The 13050-nt window shown below is 50.9% G+C and overlaps 8 protein-coding genes across 8 annotated transcripts; 3 read left to right on the forward strand and 5 right to left on the reverse strand.

The window, feature by feature from the left end:
- Positions 1 to 381: 381 nt before the first annotated feature.
- Positions 382 to 788, reverse strand: IAR55_000926 (uncharacterized protein; the record flags this gene model as incomplete). The annotated part of the gene is made up of 2 exons (XM_066944057.1): positions 382 to 471; positions 558 to 788. The coding sequence occupies 2 exons, from the start codon at positions 786 to 788 to the stop codon at positions 382 to 384; spliced, it is 321 nt and encodes a 106-aa protein (XP_066805258.1).
- Positions 789 to 1301: 513 nt separating this feature from the next.
- IAR55_000927 (uncharacterized protein) lies at positions 1302 to 1870 on the forward strand (the record flags this gene model as incomplete). The annotated part of the gene is made up of 2 exons (XM_066944058.1): positions 1302 to 1622; positions 1766 to 1870. 2 exons carry the CDS (start codon positions 1302 to 1304, stop codon positions 1868 to 1870), a joined length of 426 nt encoding a protein of 141 aa, XP_066805259.1.
- Positions 1871 to 2106: 236 nt separating this feature from the next.
- On the reverse strand, positions 2107 to 4346 carry IAR55_000928 (uncharacterized protein; the record flags this gene model as incomplete). Its single annotated transcript, XM_066944059.1, has 4 exons — positions 2107 to 2199; positions 2268 to 2354; positions 2414 to 2655; positions 2750 to 4346. The coding sequence occupies 4 exons, from the start codon at positions 4344 to 4346 to the stop codon at positions 2107 to 2109; spliced, it is 2019 nt and encodes a 672-aa protein (XP_066805260.1).
- A 45-nt stretch (positions 4347 to 4391) lies between these two features.
- On the reverse strand, positions 4392 to 5295 carry IAR55_000929 (uncharacterized protein; the record flags this gene model as incomplete). Its single annotated transcript, XM_066944060.1, has 2 exons — positions 4392 to 5005; positions 5073 to 5295. The coding sequence occupies 2 exons, from the start codon at positions 5293 to 5295 to the stop codon at positions 4392 to 4394; spliced, it is 837 nt and encodes a 278-aa protein (XP_066805261.1).
- Positions 5296 to 5663: 368 nt separating this feature from the next.
- Positions 5664 to 6611, forward strand: IAR55_000930 (uncharacterized protein; the record flags this gene model as incomplete). The annotated part of the gene is made up of 4 exons (XM_066944061.1): positions 5664 to 5896; positions 5958 to 6063; positions 6135 to 6267; positions 6340 to 6611. The coding sequence occupies 4 exons, from the start codon at positions 5664 to 5666 to the stop codon at positions 6609 to 6611; spliced, it is 744 nt and encodes a 247-aa protein (XP_066805262.1).
- A 682-nt stretch (positions 6612 to 7293) lies between these two features.
- On the reverse strand, positions 7294 to 8544 carry IAR55_000931 (uncharacterized protein; the record flags this gene model as incomplete). The annotated part of the gene is made up of 4 exons (XM_066944062.1): positions 7294 to 7512; positions 7605 to 7727; positions 7805 to 8170; positions 8311 to 8544. The coding sequence occupies 4 exons, from the start codon at positions 8542 to 8544 to the stop codon at positions 7294 to 7296; spliced, it is 942 nt and encodes a 313-aa protein (XP_066805263.1).
- A 715-nt stretch (positions 8545 to 9259) lies between these two features.
- IAR55_000932 (uncharacterized protein) lies at positions 9260 to 11116 on the forward strand (the record flags this gene model as incomplete). Its single annotated transcript, XM_066944063.1, has 8 exons — positions 9260 to 9293; positions 9364 to 9495; positions 9601 to 9758; positions 9854 to 10021; positions 10118 to 10534; positions 10606 to 10730; positions 10785 to 10848; positions 10946 to 11116. 8 exons carry the CDS (start codon positions 9260 to 9262, stop codon positions 11114 to 11116), a joined length of 1269 nt encoding a protein of 422 aa, XP_066805264.1.
- Positions 11117 to 11501: 385 nt separating this feature from the next.
- IAR55_000933 (mitochondrial 37S ribosomal protein uS17m) lies at positions 11502 to 12247 on the reverse strand (the record flags this gene model as incomplete). Its single annotated transcript, XM_066944064.1, has 3 exons — positions 11502 to 11812; positions 11989 to 12070; positions 12170 to 12247. 3 exons carry the CDS (start codon positions 12245 to 12247, stop codon positions 11502 to 11504), a joined length of 471 nt encoding a protein of 156 aa, XP_066805265.1.
- Positions 12248 to 13050: the final 803 nt, after the last annotated feature.

Genomic DNA, 13050 nt, shown 5'->3' on the forward strand with positions numbered 1-13050 from the left:
CTCGGAGAAGCCATCAGGTCAAAGGATCTCTTGGGCACTCGCGTTCGTAACGGACACGCAGAGATCCTTCTATTCACCCACCAACACTGACGACAAGGGAGAGAGACACACTTCAGGTGGCTTTGTCAGCCGGCACCGCTTCTAGCGCCACGGCACATCGATCTCCGACGTTGACGAACTGTTGGAATGTCGAAGTGACCAAGAAACCCATAGCGCGAAGGGAGAGAGAATTGTTCTGAATTCTTCGCTGGGAAAATGTCGAATGATCAATGTGCGCATTCCTTTTTCGAAATGTGGAAAGCATCTTCGTTCATATTCGCTCTGTATGCTATTCCAGACGTATACGGCGTACGTCTTACCCCTCAACGCTTACCCCGAGCCTCACTTCCCAAACAACTCCGACACGGTCTTTCTGATATTGCTTCTCCCAGGAGTCAACTGATTCTTGCACTGGTCTTCAGTCATCCCGGTCTACGATGATACGACAACACGCTCCATCAGCGTCTACATCGTACATCGGTGGTGGTAATGGAACACATACGCTGAGGAAAGCTCACCTCAGCGACCAACTTTGCCCAATCCATATGCTTGTACGCAGTCTGCGTGCACCTGTTAACGAGGATAGCTTTCCTGTCGTTCGTCCATGCCGATCCAGAAGCGGACCTGTTGGGTGAACTGGATGCTGAAATCTTGTCTTTCTTGGTAGGGGTTGATTTGGACTTGTTGGGGGTGGTAGGTGGTGGAGTGGGCGAAAATGAACGGGATCGTTTGATCGCTTGTGGGGACATCGTGGATGTTGTTGCGATGATTTGGTTTGACAGCGGATTCTGCTGGTTGATACAGGCCGTACTGAAGGCTGAGGACCAAGGATGAGTGGTCGGAGGCCCCGCTTAGACTGAATGACTGGAGTAGAGTAAGAGAAGTCTCCACTACTCGAGTAGTGTAGAGTCAGTGCATGGAGGAATCTATCGACGGGGATGGAATGTCGCGGCAGGTCAGGCGGCAGACTATACTTTACAACGCCCAGTGACGCGAGATTCTGTCCTTGACGACCGTCAGAGCAGTGTAAGCACACACACGTCCACACACACTGGCTCCACACAGACACATACACAATATGACATGCGGTACACAGGCTCTTTTTGGTTCGACAAAGTGAGTCCTTCGTCTGAAATCTCTCGTCAGCCAGACTAAACTACAAGTTTCGGGATCAAGATCCTCTTTCATTCGTAAAGCGTAAAAACGAACCCAACGTCAACCCCGCCATATCATTCGTAACTCTCAGAACGAAACGACCCAAGATGCCCAAACGCTCAGCACCTTCATCCTCACCTCCCACTCCACCAGGGGATGGCCACTCCTCTCCGCCCGCTTATCCCCAAGACCACTCTCCAACTCTCAAGAAGCTCAAGACCGCAGCACCCTCCCATACGTCTCAGTGCGAGCCCGATTCCAAGCCAAAACCTAAGAGCAAGAGCTATACCGCGACCACTACCACCAGTAAGGCCAAATCGGAGAGCCCGAACTCCGGGCCATGGACTACCGAGAGGAGGCGGATCGTGACGGAACTGATCTTGGAGGCCGGGTATTCTTCTCTTGATTTTGATCATCTGAGTGAATGTGTAAGTGGTCTTTCCTCTTTCTCTGAACATCAATGCATAGCCAGGATCAATCTTGATTAGGATCAATACTGTATCGTTTGTGTACGATTCTCAAACGTACAGAAGGGAAAACAAACGGTACTCATCATCTCGTTCTATCGCAGACCGGTCTGACAAAGCAGCAACTTCGAGATGGTCTGAAGATCAGGAAAGGCAAGACAAACCTTCAAATGCAGCTTATCAAGTTTGCCAGCGCGAGCACCACATAGGTTCACCTTGAATCGGGGGAGGGTCGTAGTAGACAGGATCGTGATTACATCAGCTTGATGGACTATTTCAGTGCAGATCGGTGGATCAGTATGCAATTGCTCTCATCAGCAGTTCGGTATACATAAAAACTCGATACATATCATGAGGGGCGTCAAAGACTATCGAATTACACCTGATACCAAAACACGATTCACTCCGAACCTGCTTCAATCAATTCCGAAACACCCATTCGCGCCTAGAAGAATTTCGTGAACAATCCCTCTCTTCTTGAAGGACTGCTCTTAGTATCCTTCTGCAGATTTACTAAACTCTGTAGTGATCTCATCACCTAACAGATCGTTCATGTATCAACTGACGCACGGTATATTTTGACCACACTGGAACTTAACAACTCACCTGTTCTAACTTGTCTTTCCGATCTTGCAGTTCGAGATGTTGTCTGATCTTGGGGTTCTCCCTAGCGAATCGTCCGATCTCCTCCCTCTGCAGACGTCTCTTCAGCAAACAACAAACCTCTAGAATCACCCGCGCAGGCCACTCACATTTAGGTCATACAGTATTCGCGAGTCAATCTCCCTTGGGAACTGATAGAAGAACTGCTCCAACAGCTCGATATTGATGAACATCGTACTAGTATAGGCCAATTTGTCCGCAACAACGGATAGGAAAGCCTCGGGACAGAAGGCCGACTGATCGGGACCCTGACGACATCGGCGAGACTTCAGAGCTTGTTGACGGAGTTTGAGGAGGGTAAGTCGATTGGCGAGCAGAAGAGCATGACGGCCTACGTGGCAATCTGATCAGCTCTGTCCTCACTGCTCATCCCAAGATTGTGTACATAGCTGACGTGTACATAGCTGACGAAAACTCAGACTCACCATCGATGATTTGAGCCGGTGAATACTTATACGCGTCTAGAACAGGGGCATTCTCACCTTCCACACCGCTTTCTTCACTGCCCACAACTACCCCGCTGAACCTCCGCTTCCTTCTGTCCTCCTCCCACTTCTCCAGCTCGCCAACATGTCTGATCAGTCCACTCAACTTCCTCGCCCCACCGACTCTTCCCTTGATTTCGGCAAGTTTCGCATCGCATCGCTTCATCTCTTCACCGAACTTCTCTTCGGCTCTGTCTCTACCCACAGACCATTCTCGATCGTCCACCTCCACTTCGTACTTGTACGGCTTGATGCAATTCTCCACCTGGTCGGCTGTAAGACCCATCCTCTCTCTCAAGATAGCATGTGAGAACTCGGTGATCCGTTCTGTGACCGAGGGGTGAAAGGTGAAAGGTTCGCCGGTGGAAATGGAGTCGATCAATTGTCGCAGGCCTTCTGCGACCAAAGCCGTCGAGTCACGACCAACTCCTGATTTTGTGAGGAGTGAGCTAGACGTCTCCAACTTGAACTTCCAGTAAGAGTCTAGTTCCTCCGCGGTCATGTTCTTGTCATCTCCTAATTTACTCAACTCAGGTGTCCGAGGATCATTCCAATAGACCCGCTCAAGGATATCCATCAACTTCTCGTCAAGCATGTTCTTGAGTTTCGACCTCACAGCGGGCTTCGTGAACTGCTTGGTATACTCCTTGAACCGAGCTTTCAGGGCGTCAATCGTCTCAGCCATGTAAGATTCCGACGTGATTCGTCTGTCGTTGTATTGAACCTTGAATTGATAGCTCGCTTCTTCAAGTTCAAGTTGTACCGCATTCGTGATTCCGTGTAAGCTCGACGCCATGCTCGTCTCCAGAACATCCATCAATCGTCGTCGCAAGGTATCCGTTCCCACCATCACCTTCTTGTCTCGTCCAAAGTATCTCGCATTCTCTCCGCCGAAAAACTCCTCTTCCCGCTTGAGTACCGCACCGGTAACGTTGGGTGTCTCTCTGTCTCCTCGGATAGCCTTGAAGACTCCCGTGGTGGGAGGAGCCTTGCAAACGACGCCGACGTATCCCAGATGCAAAGGATATCGCTCGCCTCGTATTATCTGCGCTCCCTGTTCAGGTTTGACCAAATCCATCTTGGTCACCACACCGATTGTTCTAGTCCCCAGAGGGTCCACCCGTCTACTCGCTCGAAGGGCCGGCGAGTTGGCTAGATCGACGTCCGCTGCACAGACCGCGAGGATGATGTTTGGCTCTCGGATGTATTTGTCGCACAATGATACGATTTTATCCTTCAGTTGATCAGGCTGGTCCATCGAGCTGATCTGGATGTAGCCGGGTAGATCGATCAATGTAAGATCAGGAACATGGGGCGAATGTATTTGGAGTTGGATAGGGTCATCTGAAACGGCAAGCTCAGGAGGCACAGAGAGATTGAGATCCGTCAGAGTCTTCTGGATTGTGGCAAAGTTGGTGATTTTGCCCATTCCAGGCGTGTTGGGGAAGACACCGTACTCTGCAGGTGTCGTGGACGAGGATGCGGCATTGGCCGGTGTGTGGATGAGAGTCAGCTCGATTGGTCGACGAGTGACCATGTTGTCGCCCCTGAATTGTCAGCATCGCCTAGCGACCCGCGGAACTCACTTGGGCAAAAACTCGTGTCCAACAATCGCTTCTAATACGCTACTCTTTCCTGAACTTTGGCTCCCGATAACGACGATGGAGGGTAGTTTGAGAGCGTCGCTTTGATCGACACTGAGGAGCACCGATCGAATTTCGATGAGTTTCCTGGTCAATTGAAGTAGTTGATGTTCGTCGCCTCCCCCCCCAATGAAAGGATCGGACGCTTTCTCTTCTACATTTGCCGCAGCGACTGCACCGACAAGACCCAGCAGCGCCTCTTCTCCACCGTTGTTTCTGTTCGGTTCTCCAGGGCCTTCCCCAGGCTGCCATTTCTCTTCCCTGCCTTTTCCACCTGCTCCTCCGTCGCCACCCGCAGATGTAGACGAGGTACTGTCTTGGCTTCGAGTGAACTGAGACGTGAAGGCTTCCCACCACTCTTTCGTTCCCTGGGCGAATGAGTCTGCAGAATCTTGGACCCCGGCAGCGGTGTCGGATAACCTGCCTTGTATTGTTGAACCAAGTTGTGATCCGATATCAGCTGCCGCTGAGATACCGTCGGTCGCAGAGTTGTACGCAGATGACAGCTTGTCGGAGACGTTCGTTAGTATCTCGGATGTCGCGTTTCGGACGCCTGTAAGTAGACCAGTTGATGTGTGAGCCTTGGCACCTCTAACTATGCGACCTACTTCATGACTTACCCTCAAGTTTGTAATTAGCATAACCGACCCCTCCAGCTCCTATTGCCGCGCCATAGAGCGGTACTCTGAAAGCGCGAGCCATCGCCCTCGGTATGGACGAGAATGAGATAGCTCGGACATGGACTTGTCGCGAAGGTGGGAATATCGCCGGGCGCGGTACTAGTAGCGGACGAGTACGATTAAGAAGGTACGGTCGAGCGGAGACTGGAAGTCGGCGAAGCATCGTGAGTCGCGTGGTGTGTGATCTTGAGCGCAAGTCTCCAATCAGAGTATGAAGTCGTAGACTCTGGAGCACATGCAGCCTAGCTTGGTTCGTCTGATCGATCCACAGTAGATGGATGGGAGTGTCTCAAGTAGAGCGAGTGGGTTGCAGATGGTGAGAAATGTTGATATGATGGCAGAATTGAGAATGACGATGACGGGTGGCAACGGCATCCGTATTTGACCTGACGGGATCAAATATTTCGAAAACATCAACATTTGGAGCGGCCTACAATCTCACTTCACGCAGCTCAATGAGATGTCTTCAAGCTTTCCTCCAGGCATAAACACGGACCGACAGATTAAAGGTCTGACTGGACATTGTCAACGATGTCTCGCTTGGCATCGCTCACCCCTTCCCGCTCTCGCGCTCGGAACTCGCAGTCCCCATCACCCTCCCCTGCCCAGTCTCCTTCTCTTCAACCTACCGAGACTACACATCATCGGATGCTCAAGCTCGTCCTCGCGGAGATCCGGAATGTTCTCAGGACATGGGACGAACTGGTCATGATAGATGGATTCAAGGCTGCCAAGGGCTGCGTCGACGAAGCCACTGAGATGGAGTGAGCGATTCCATTATACCTTGTCCCGATTCGTGATGCTGATGCAGGAACTGCAACGCAGCAATCTGATAGGAGTGGACGAACGTCCTGAAAGACCGGAAATAGGGCCGCATCTGGCATCGTTGTATACTCACCGCATAGCGCTCAAGACAGTTCTCACAAAGCTTGTAAGTCATCTCCGCGGCGATATCCCTCATTGCCATGGGAAATACCACTGAAATCTGGACGTTATATATAGGACAACAACCTGGGCAAACTCAACACGCTCGCTGATCAAGCTGAGAAGATCCTGTTTGCTGCCTGTCAAAGAGAAGGCATGGACTTTGTCTTCATCGAACCATTATGGCTCACGTGGACATTAGAGCAGTTCAGTAAGGACCTGTTCGGGTGTCTAAACTGTCACTTTGAAAGGAAAAATATACCTGACCTGGTTTCCATATCAGTCAATTCTTTATCCCCTCTCATATCATTGCACACTTCCCATCTGGCCACTATCAATACTCTGTCTTCGACCATCCTTGATCCTTCCACTTCATTCGACGATGCCAGATTCACTCTTGAAGCTTATCGGGATATAGCGACAGGCGGGGAACGGTATCAGTCCACTCGAGAATGGGAGGAACTGATAGATCTTGAGCTTGGCGCGGGAGGCGAGGAAGACGAGGACGAGGATGAAGTGGAGATGAAGAAATCGAGGCGCAAAGGGAAACGGTGAAAAAGACGATGTCGTGGGGCTGGGAAAAGGAACCGATGATCCTTCCTATCGTGTCTGCCCGATGGCTGTGCGACACCTTAATCCCAGAAGCGAATAATGGGATCCTCGACACACAACGCTAGGTGAATACAATGCCTGAAAACAATCGATCATGTGCGGTATAAAGCATACCCAGTCCCAGCCTGGCGACACCTACCCAACCTGCCATTCTTTCCTCGCTCTATCATAACGCGAATCATCATCCCCTCGCGATGGGCTGCATATCTTCGAAACATCATCATCCAGAACTCGCAGACTTGCCGTTCCACCACCTCGACTTTGTGGGTACTGCCGCTCTAACAGTCTGATAGACCTGTGCTGAATCGGACTGTATGCAGGATGAGAGGAGACGCTGCTTTGTCGGTTCTAAGACACGCCCGTATTCTATTCATCAGCGTACAAGACAGCGTGATTCTGTCGCTGAAGTGCGAAACATGATTTCGGCAATGGGTGGATGGAATGAGAGCGGTGAGTGAATGGTCGTAGGATATCCAGCTGTGAGACAAGCGACTGACTTGCCACCCAGCTATACAGCTTTGATCGGTCTCGATGACCTGCAGTATTCCCGGCTTGACAATACATAGACGACTATGATGACTCGTGTACGACATGCTTACAACGACCATGTATCCATTTTATAATCCTACTCCACGTTCAACGTTCCTCTTCCAAACTCAAAGGCTTTACCAACAAGCTTGACATTCCCGTTATCCCACGTACACCTCAACTCTCCGCCTCTTGCACTCAACTGTCGACCTTCGATGATGGTGGCGGTGGGATGTTGTCGGAACGCTTCTGGGAGTGATTTGGAACGTGGCGAAGCGAGGTAATATCCCGTGAGATAGGCATGCGCAGATCCGGTCTATGTGATGATTCAGCTCAGTGAACGTGCATGATGACGACGTGTCTCTTGTGAAAAAATGAATGAGGGACAAGGACGGGTACCACACTCACGACTGGATCTTCGTCGATACCGACTTTTGGTCCAAAGACTCTAGAGTTGATATGCAGTCTCCCATCTTCCGACATGGTCTTGTCGATTTGCGTGACTATAATCAGACCTTCACTGAGTCCAGCCTGAACGGTGTATCAGCTCGCTTTGTCCATCTCTTTTTATGATTACCACCCAATGACATGCCTGACTTGTCACTCACCAGAGCTTTGAAGTCCACAACGAGATCTTCGAGATTGACCTCTCCGTCCAATTCGATGATGAAGCTCGTCCTCTCACCAAACGGACACTCCTCTACCGCCCTGACCTCTCCTCCCGAGACACTCAAGGCTTCTGCGATCTCCTGTATTCTTCGCTGATCCTCGCCGTCGAGCGAGCCGTGTCCGAAAGTAGCGAGCACATTCGGTTCGAGAGAGGGAAGGATGATCTCTACTTCTTGAACAGAGACCCGTTTGGCAGTCAGTGTGCCAGCCCATTGGGTGTCGAAGTTGAGATCGTGAAGATTGGGATTGAGGTGGAAGAGGACAAAAGCGGACGCTAAGGTCGCGTGACCACATAGGTGGGCTTCCTGGGGGTGAGACCGAGTTGTCAGGTGTAACCACAGGTGACCGGTCCTGAATGATTTCAGACACAGAAACGCGACGATGTGATGAGATGATGATGAGAGAAGCTCAAGGAGGAACGATTGAGCAAAATATCTTCACTCACCACAGCAGGGGTCCACCATCTCAACCCGTATCTCCCCTTCTCCTCGGTCGGAACCACATAAGCCGTTTCTGAGAAATTGAAATCCCTAGCGACCAGTCTCATGAACCCCTCGTCTGTCGTTCGCGGGTCGTCGGCCGCTGTAGAGGGGAACACGATCACAGAAGCTTGATTGCCGGCATGCGAGGTGGGAGCAAAGGCGTTGACCAGGTGGAAGGTGGGTTGAGGGGCCGTCATGTCTGTGTAAGGCGGTTTTCAGTGCGTAAGTGCAAGGACGATGACCGGCGTTCAATGGTGACAGATGGGATAGGTGTTGGAAGGAGGGAGAAGACTTTGTTAAACCGACTAGTCCTACACTTTATTCGTTGCTCCTGGTGTCAATCGAGTCGAATGTTACGATCAATACCGAGTCATGCAAAGGCGGTCTCCCGCGTCTATCATCAGGGGGAAAGATTAGCTTAAACCACGACAGCTTTGGTGCCTGAGTCGATCAACGATCACCTTTTTCTTGGAACTCTCGAGGTGGTAGGTAGTAGTTCTCCACTGGGGATGTTGTTCAACAACATACGCAGTACTGACATTGTGTTCAACAAGACGAGCACGGAATGATCAGGCGAGATGTGACTTTAAACGGACGTTCTCTTCCATGATATGACAAACAAAGCATTCAGATCACCTTTTCTACACCCGGCTGAGAACGATCCAATGCCAGTCAACAACAGGCACAGGGCCTCTCTCGTCATCCACGACCGTAAACACACATGCGACCTCTCCGTTCAGATCTGCATGACCGTTTGATCGATCAGGACTGTCTGGTCGAGGTCCCGCTGTGCAATCACCAACATTACAGATTGTTTCCAAGCAACCTCGATCAATCTTCACAATCCGATACAGTTCTCATCGATATCCATCTGATCCTCCAGACCCAATAGGGATAGAGTCGTTCCTCAGGATGTCAGAGTACCAGAACATCATCATCGTTGGAGGTTCGTGCCTTCCATTTCTTTCCCTTTTCCAGTATCACATTGACTGACGCGTCATACTTCTCACCTCAAGCTTCCGCCGCAGGCCACAACCTGGCAAATTACCTGCTTCCTACCCTCCCAACATCTCATCGGATCATCCTCATCGACGCATTGGACTACAGTTTCTGGCCCATCGCAGCCCTTCGCGCAGCCGTCGTTCCAGGTAAGTCGACGCCATCCCTCCTAGTCCGATAACATGACATGGTCCATATGTCGTTCTTCCAGAGGCCAAAGTCGCTGATCCGACTTCTTGCTTCTTCGAGCACAGGATGGGAGAGGAAAGTGGTTGTTCCCCTCAGTGAAGAGACCGTCTTTCCCGCTGGATCTTTCCACAAAGTGCTGGCTCCCAACAAGGTCGTAGAGCTCAAGGAAAGCTCAGTCGTACTTGAAAAACCTTTCGAAGGTTCTGCCGAAGTCCCTTTCTTCGTGAGTGGATCTTGGTTACGTATATCTAGCCAATGGGCCGAGCTGAACTGCGAACAAGGAGAAAGACAGCTGATCTGGTCTATCCTCCCACTTAGAAATGTATCCTCGCGACTGGATCAAGTCAACCCTCTCCTATGCGACCTCCTCCCGGTTCCAGCATCCAAGAATGCCAACAAGCGTTTGTCAAGTCACAAGACGAGATAAAGCAGGCCACCAAGGTGGTCATCATTGGCGGCGGTGCTGTTGGGCTTGAGATTGCTGGTGTAAGTCACATACCGGACACTTGCTATTCATACCCCACAGGTCGGTACATGAGGGCAAGAGAGTCTCGGCTGACATGTTGTTACATACCTCAACAGGAGATCCGTGCGGCTCACCCCTCCAAGTCTATCACTATTGTCCATTCCAACACCCACGTCCTCAATCCTTCCGCCTCCGCACCGGAATCGAACGGCAAGACCCTTTCTTACAGTGATCCTCCCACGCTCCCGAAATTGTCCACCACTCTCGAGAAGATCTTGCAAGAGATGAAGATCGATGTCGTTTTGGACGACAAAGTGTCTATCCCTGCTTCTGTTGGAGATGATCCATCGGATTGGTCAGGACGTTTCGGTCTTCAAGATGGTGTCAAGAAGATAAAGTTAGCCAGCGGGAAGACGCTCGAAGGCGATTACGTTTTTATCAGCGTTGGGAACAAACCGAATGTCATTTTGGTGCAGAAGGTAGATGAGAAGGCTTTGGATTCGGGCCTGATCTCGGTAGACGAGTATCTCCGGGTGAGTAATGATCGGTCTCACCAACAACGCTTTGTGTCAAAGGCCGTAGACTGATTGTCAATGAGTGGTAGGTCAGGTCCGCAAACCCCGCCTCTCTACTGACCAAGAACTACTATGCCATCGGTGATTGCTGCTCTTACCCCGGTTGGAAGACGGTGATCAATGCAGATTACGATGCCAAGGGTTGTATGACTAAGTGAGTCCTAATGCCTTCTGGCAGGACGACGGAAGGTTTGACGGAACACCGCAGTATCGTCAACGAGGTCAAAGGGAAACCCATCAAGAAATACGTTAGATCAAGCCTGGGAGCGATGGTGAGCGTCGACGTTTTTCGTGTCGTGGTCGCTTTGTCGTCCCGCAGCTGTTTCGCCTCTTGGACCACATGGTCAGATGCTAATGACATGGCTCTAGATCATCCCACTGGGACCCGACCGGGGTTCGGGGACCATGACTTTACCAGTCCTCGGAACCTGGCAGGCACCACAAGCGATGGTCAAGGCAATCAAAGCCAAGGGGTTGTTCGTTGACGAAGCGTTTTTGCCGAGATTCAAGGGTGCCAAGAAGGTCAAGGCAGCGGCGTGAGCCTCAGAATAATCGAATGCAGATTCTCTGACGATTCAGTATATTTCGTATATGTCGTTTTCGGCTGTTTAGATGGATAAGCATTCTGTTAGAGCTTGGATTGTTCGTTGTTTTACAGCATGTGCTGATTGGGTACCTGTTGTGTATGTCACTGCCGAGCTCATTATGCTTACAGCTGTTGAGAGGCAGAGGGACGCGTCACAAGATCATTGAGGCTCAACGCAATGGCCGAAGGCGACTTGAGTAGATACGAGTTTGAGCATTGTTTCCAAACAGCAGGTTGATCTTCTTTGAAAATACTGATCGTGAGACATTTTCTCTGCCCTCTGAACCAAGACTCATGCTTCTCGCCCAAGATATGCGATACATCATCAATAATCTTGTATCATCTTGTCATGCTTCCCACCACACCATCTTTCAACTCTTTCAGAGCGTCGAGCACCCCCCCTGCCGTCGTCTCCTGTCCCGCACGACCTCCTGTTGTCGTCTTCGTCGAGTTGGGCGCGGTCTCAGCCTCCGTTCCGACTCTCCTTCTCTCTTTTCTCGGTTTCAGACTCGGTTCAGCGATCACGGAGGGGATAGGTTCGCCGGGGTATCTCCGCGTATCCCGAGAGAGGATGGAGTGTAGTCTGAATGCTTTGTGACGGGACGTTCGGGCTCCGTGAATGATGGTGACTTTGTCCTCTAACCGAGCGACTGAGAGGCAATCGTCTATGTCAGCATGCCGTGACAAAATCTTGGTATGAAGTAGAAGATCGGGAGTCTTGAGAAGTGAGGGATGGGATAGGATACGTGTCAAGTATGGCGACGACGGGTAGGGTAGGATATGCAAGAGTCCATGAGGCACAACACGAGCATGACCCTTGACCCACCTTCATTCTCATCGTGAACAAGATACTTTTTATGTCTCTTGATCTCCTTGAGGATCTTTGGATGTTCGAATATCCGTTCGACCTGTATTGGCATGTCAGAGGAAGACCACGATCAGGAAGCAAACACACTCCCGCACGTGGTACTCGTTGGCTTTGTTTCGATCAGAGATGTCGCACTCACAGTCACTGTCGCTGTCTTTCTCATCACACCGACTTTGGTGACGACACCTTTGAAGATGTGGTTGGGATGGTATGGCATGGTCGTTGACTCTCGATATTGGAAGAGATCGTCGATAGTCCGATATGGGAGAGGTTTGTCTGTGTCAAGATGGAAGCGGTGCGTGGCGCGGACGTCGAACTTTAGGGAGTATATTGATTTCAGCGGGTGAACGTGTATGTGTATGACTGCTATATGACACACTCGAGCTGCAAATGGTCAACGACATGGTCAACGATCATCGTCAACGGGTGGGATCCCAACTTTTATCCAGAGCCACCCGTGAAATTTATTGATGTACCCCCCTTTGAACATGCCTTTTCCTTGACATGTCACCCCCACATAAACCCTTGAACACCGGTTGTCATTCCTCCCTCCTAATCCGGTTCCTTTCTGGGCCAAACCTTGCTGCGACTCACGCACAGGAGACAGACAGCATACCTCAACCGTCAATCTCACCCACTCTCACCGCTCTTAACTTACGCATGCGTTCCCTTTGACATCCACAGCTCATTCGGACAGAGAGCAGCATCCCCCACACGTCGGTCACGTCACTCCTGCGAGGATACTCTGCTCAGCTCGCATCAATCGACGTCACTCCACTCGACCAACTGCTCGACTCGGCGTGACATAACGGCTGTGTTGGGGAAGAGTTCTAGACTTGCTGAGCCCCGCGCGTCAATCTCTCGTTTGCACATCGTACCGTGTCAGTGGATTAACATTCCTCTTTCACTCCCCTCTCCCAATCGTCAGTCGACCCCATCGCACTCTCGCACTTCTCGTCCATCCAGCTCCATCAGCCCTTCGCAGCTGTCATTCAAGCGTCGAGCTTGCTGCCATCCATC

The sequence above is a fragment of the Kwoniella newhampshirensis genome, chromosome 2 (genome assembly GCF_039105145.1).
Source record: "Kwoniella newhampshirensis strain CBS 13917 chromosome 2, whole genome shotgun sequence".
NCBI lineage: Eukaryota > Fungi > Basidiomycota > Tremellomycetes > Tremellales > Cryptococcaceae > Kwoniella > Kwoniella newhampshirensis.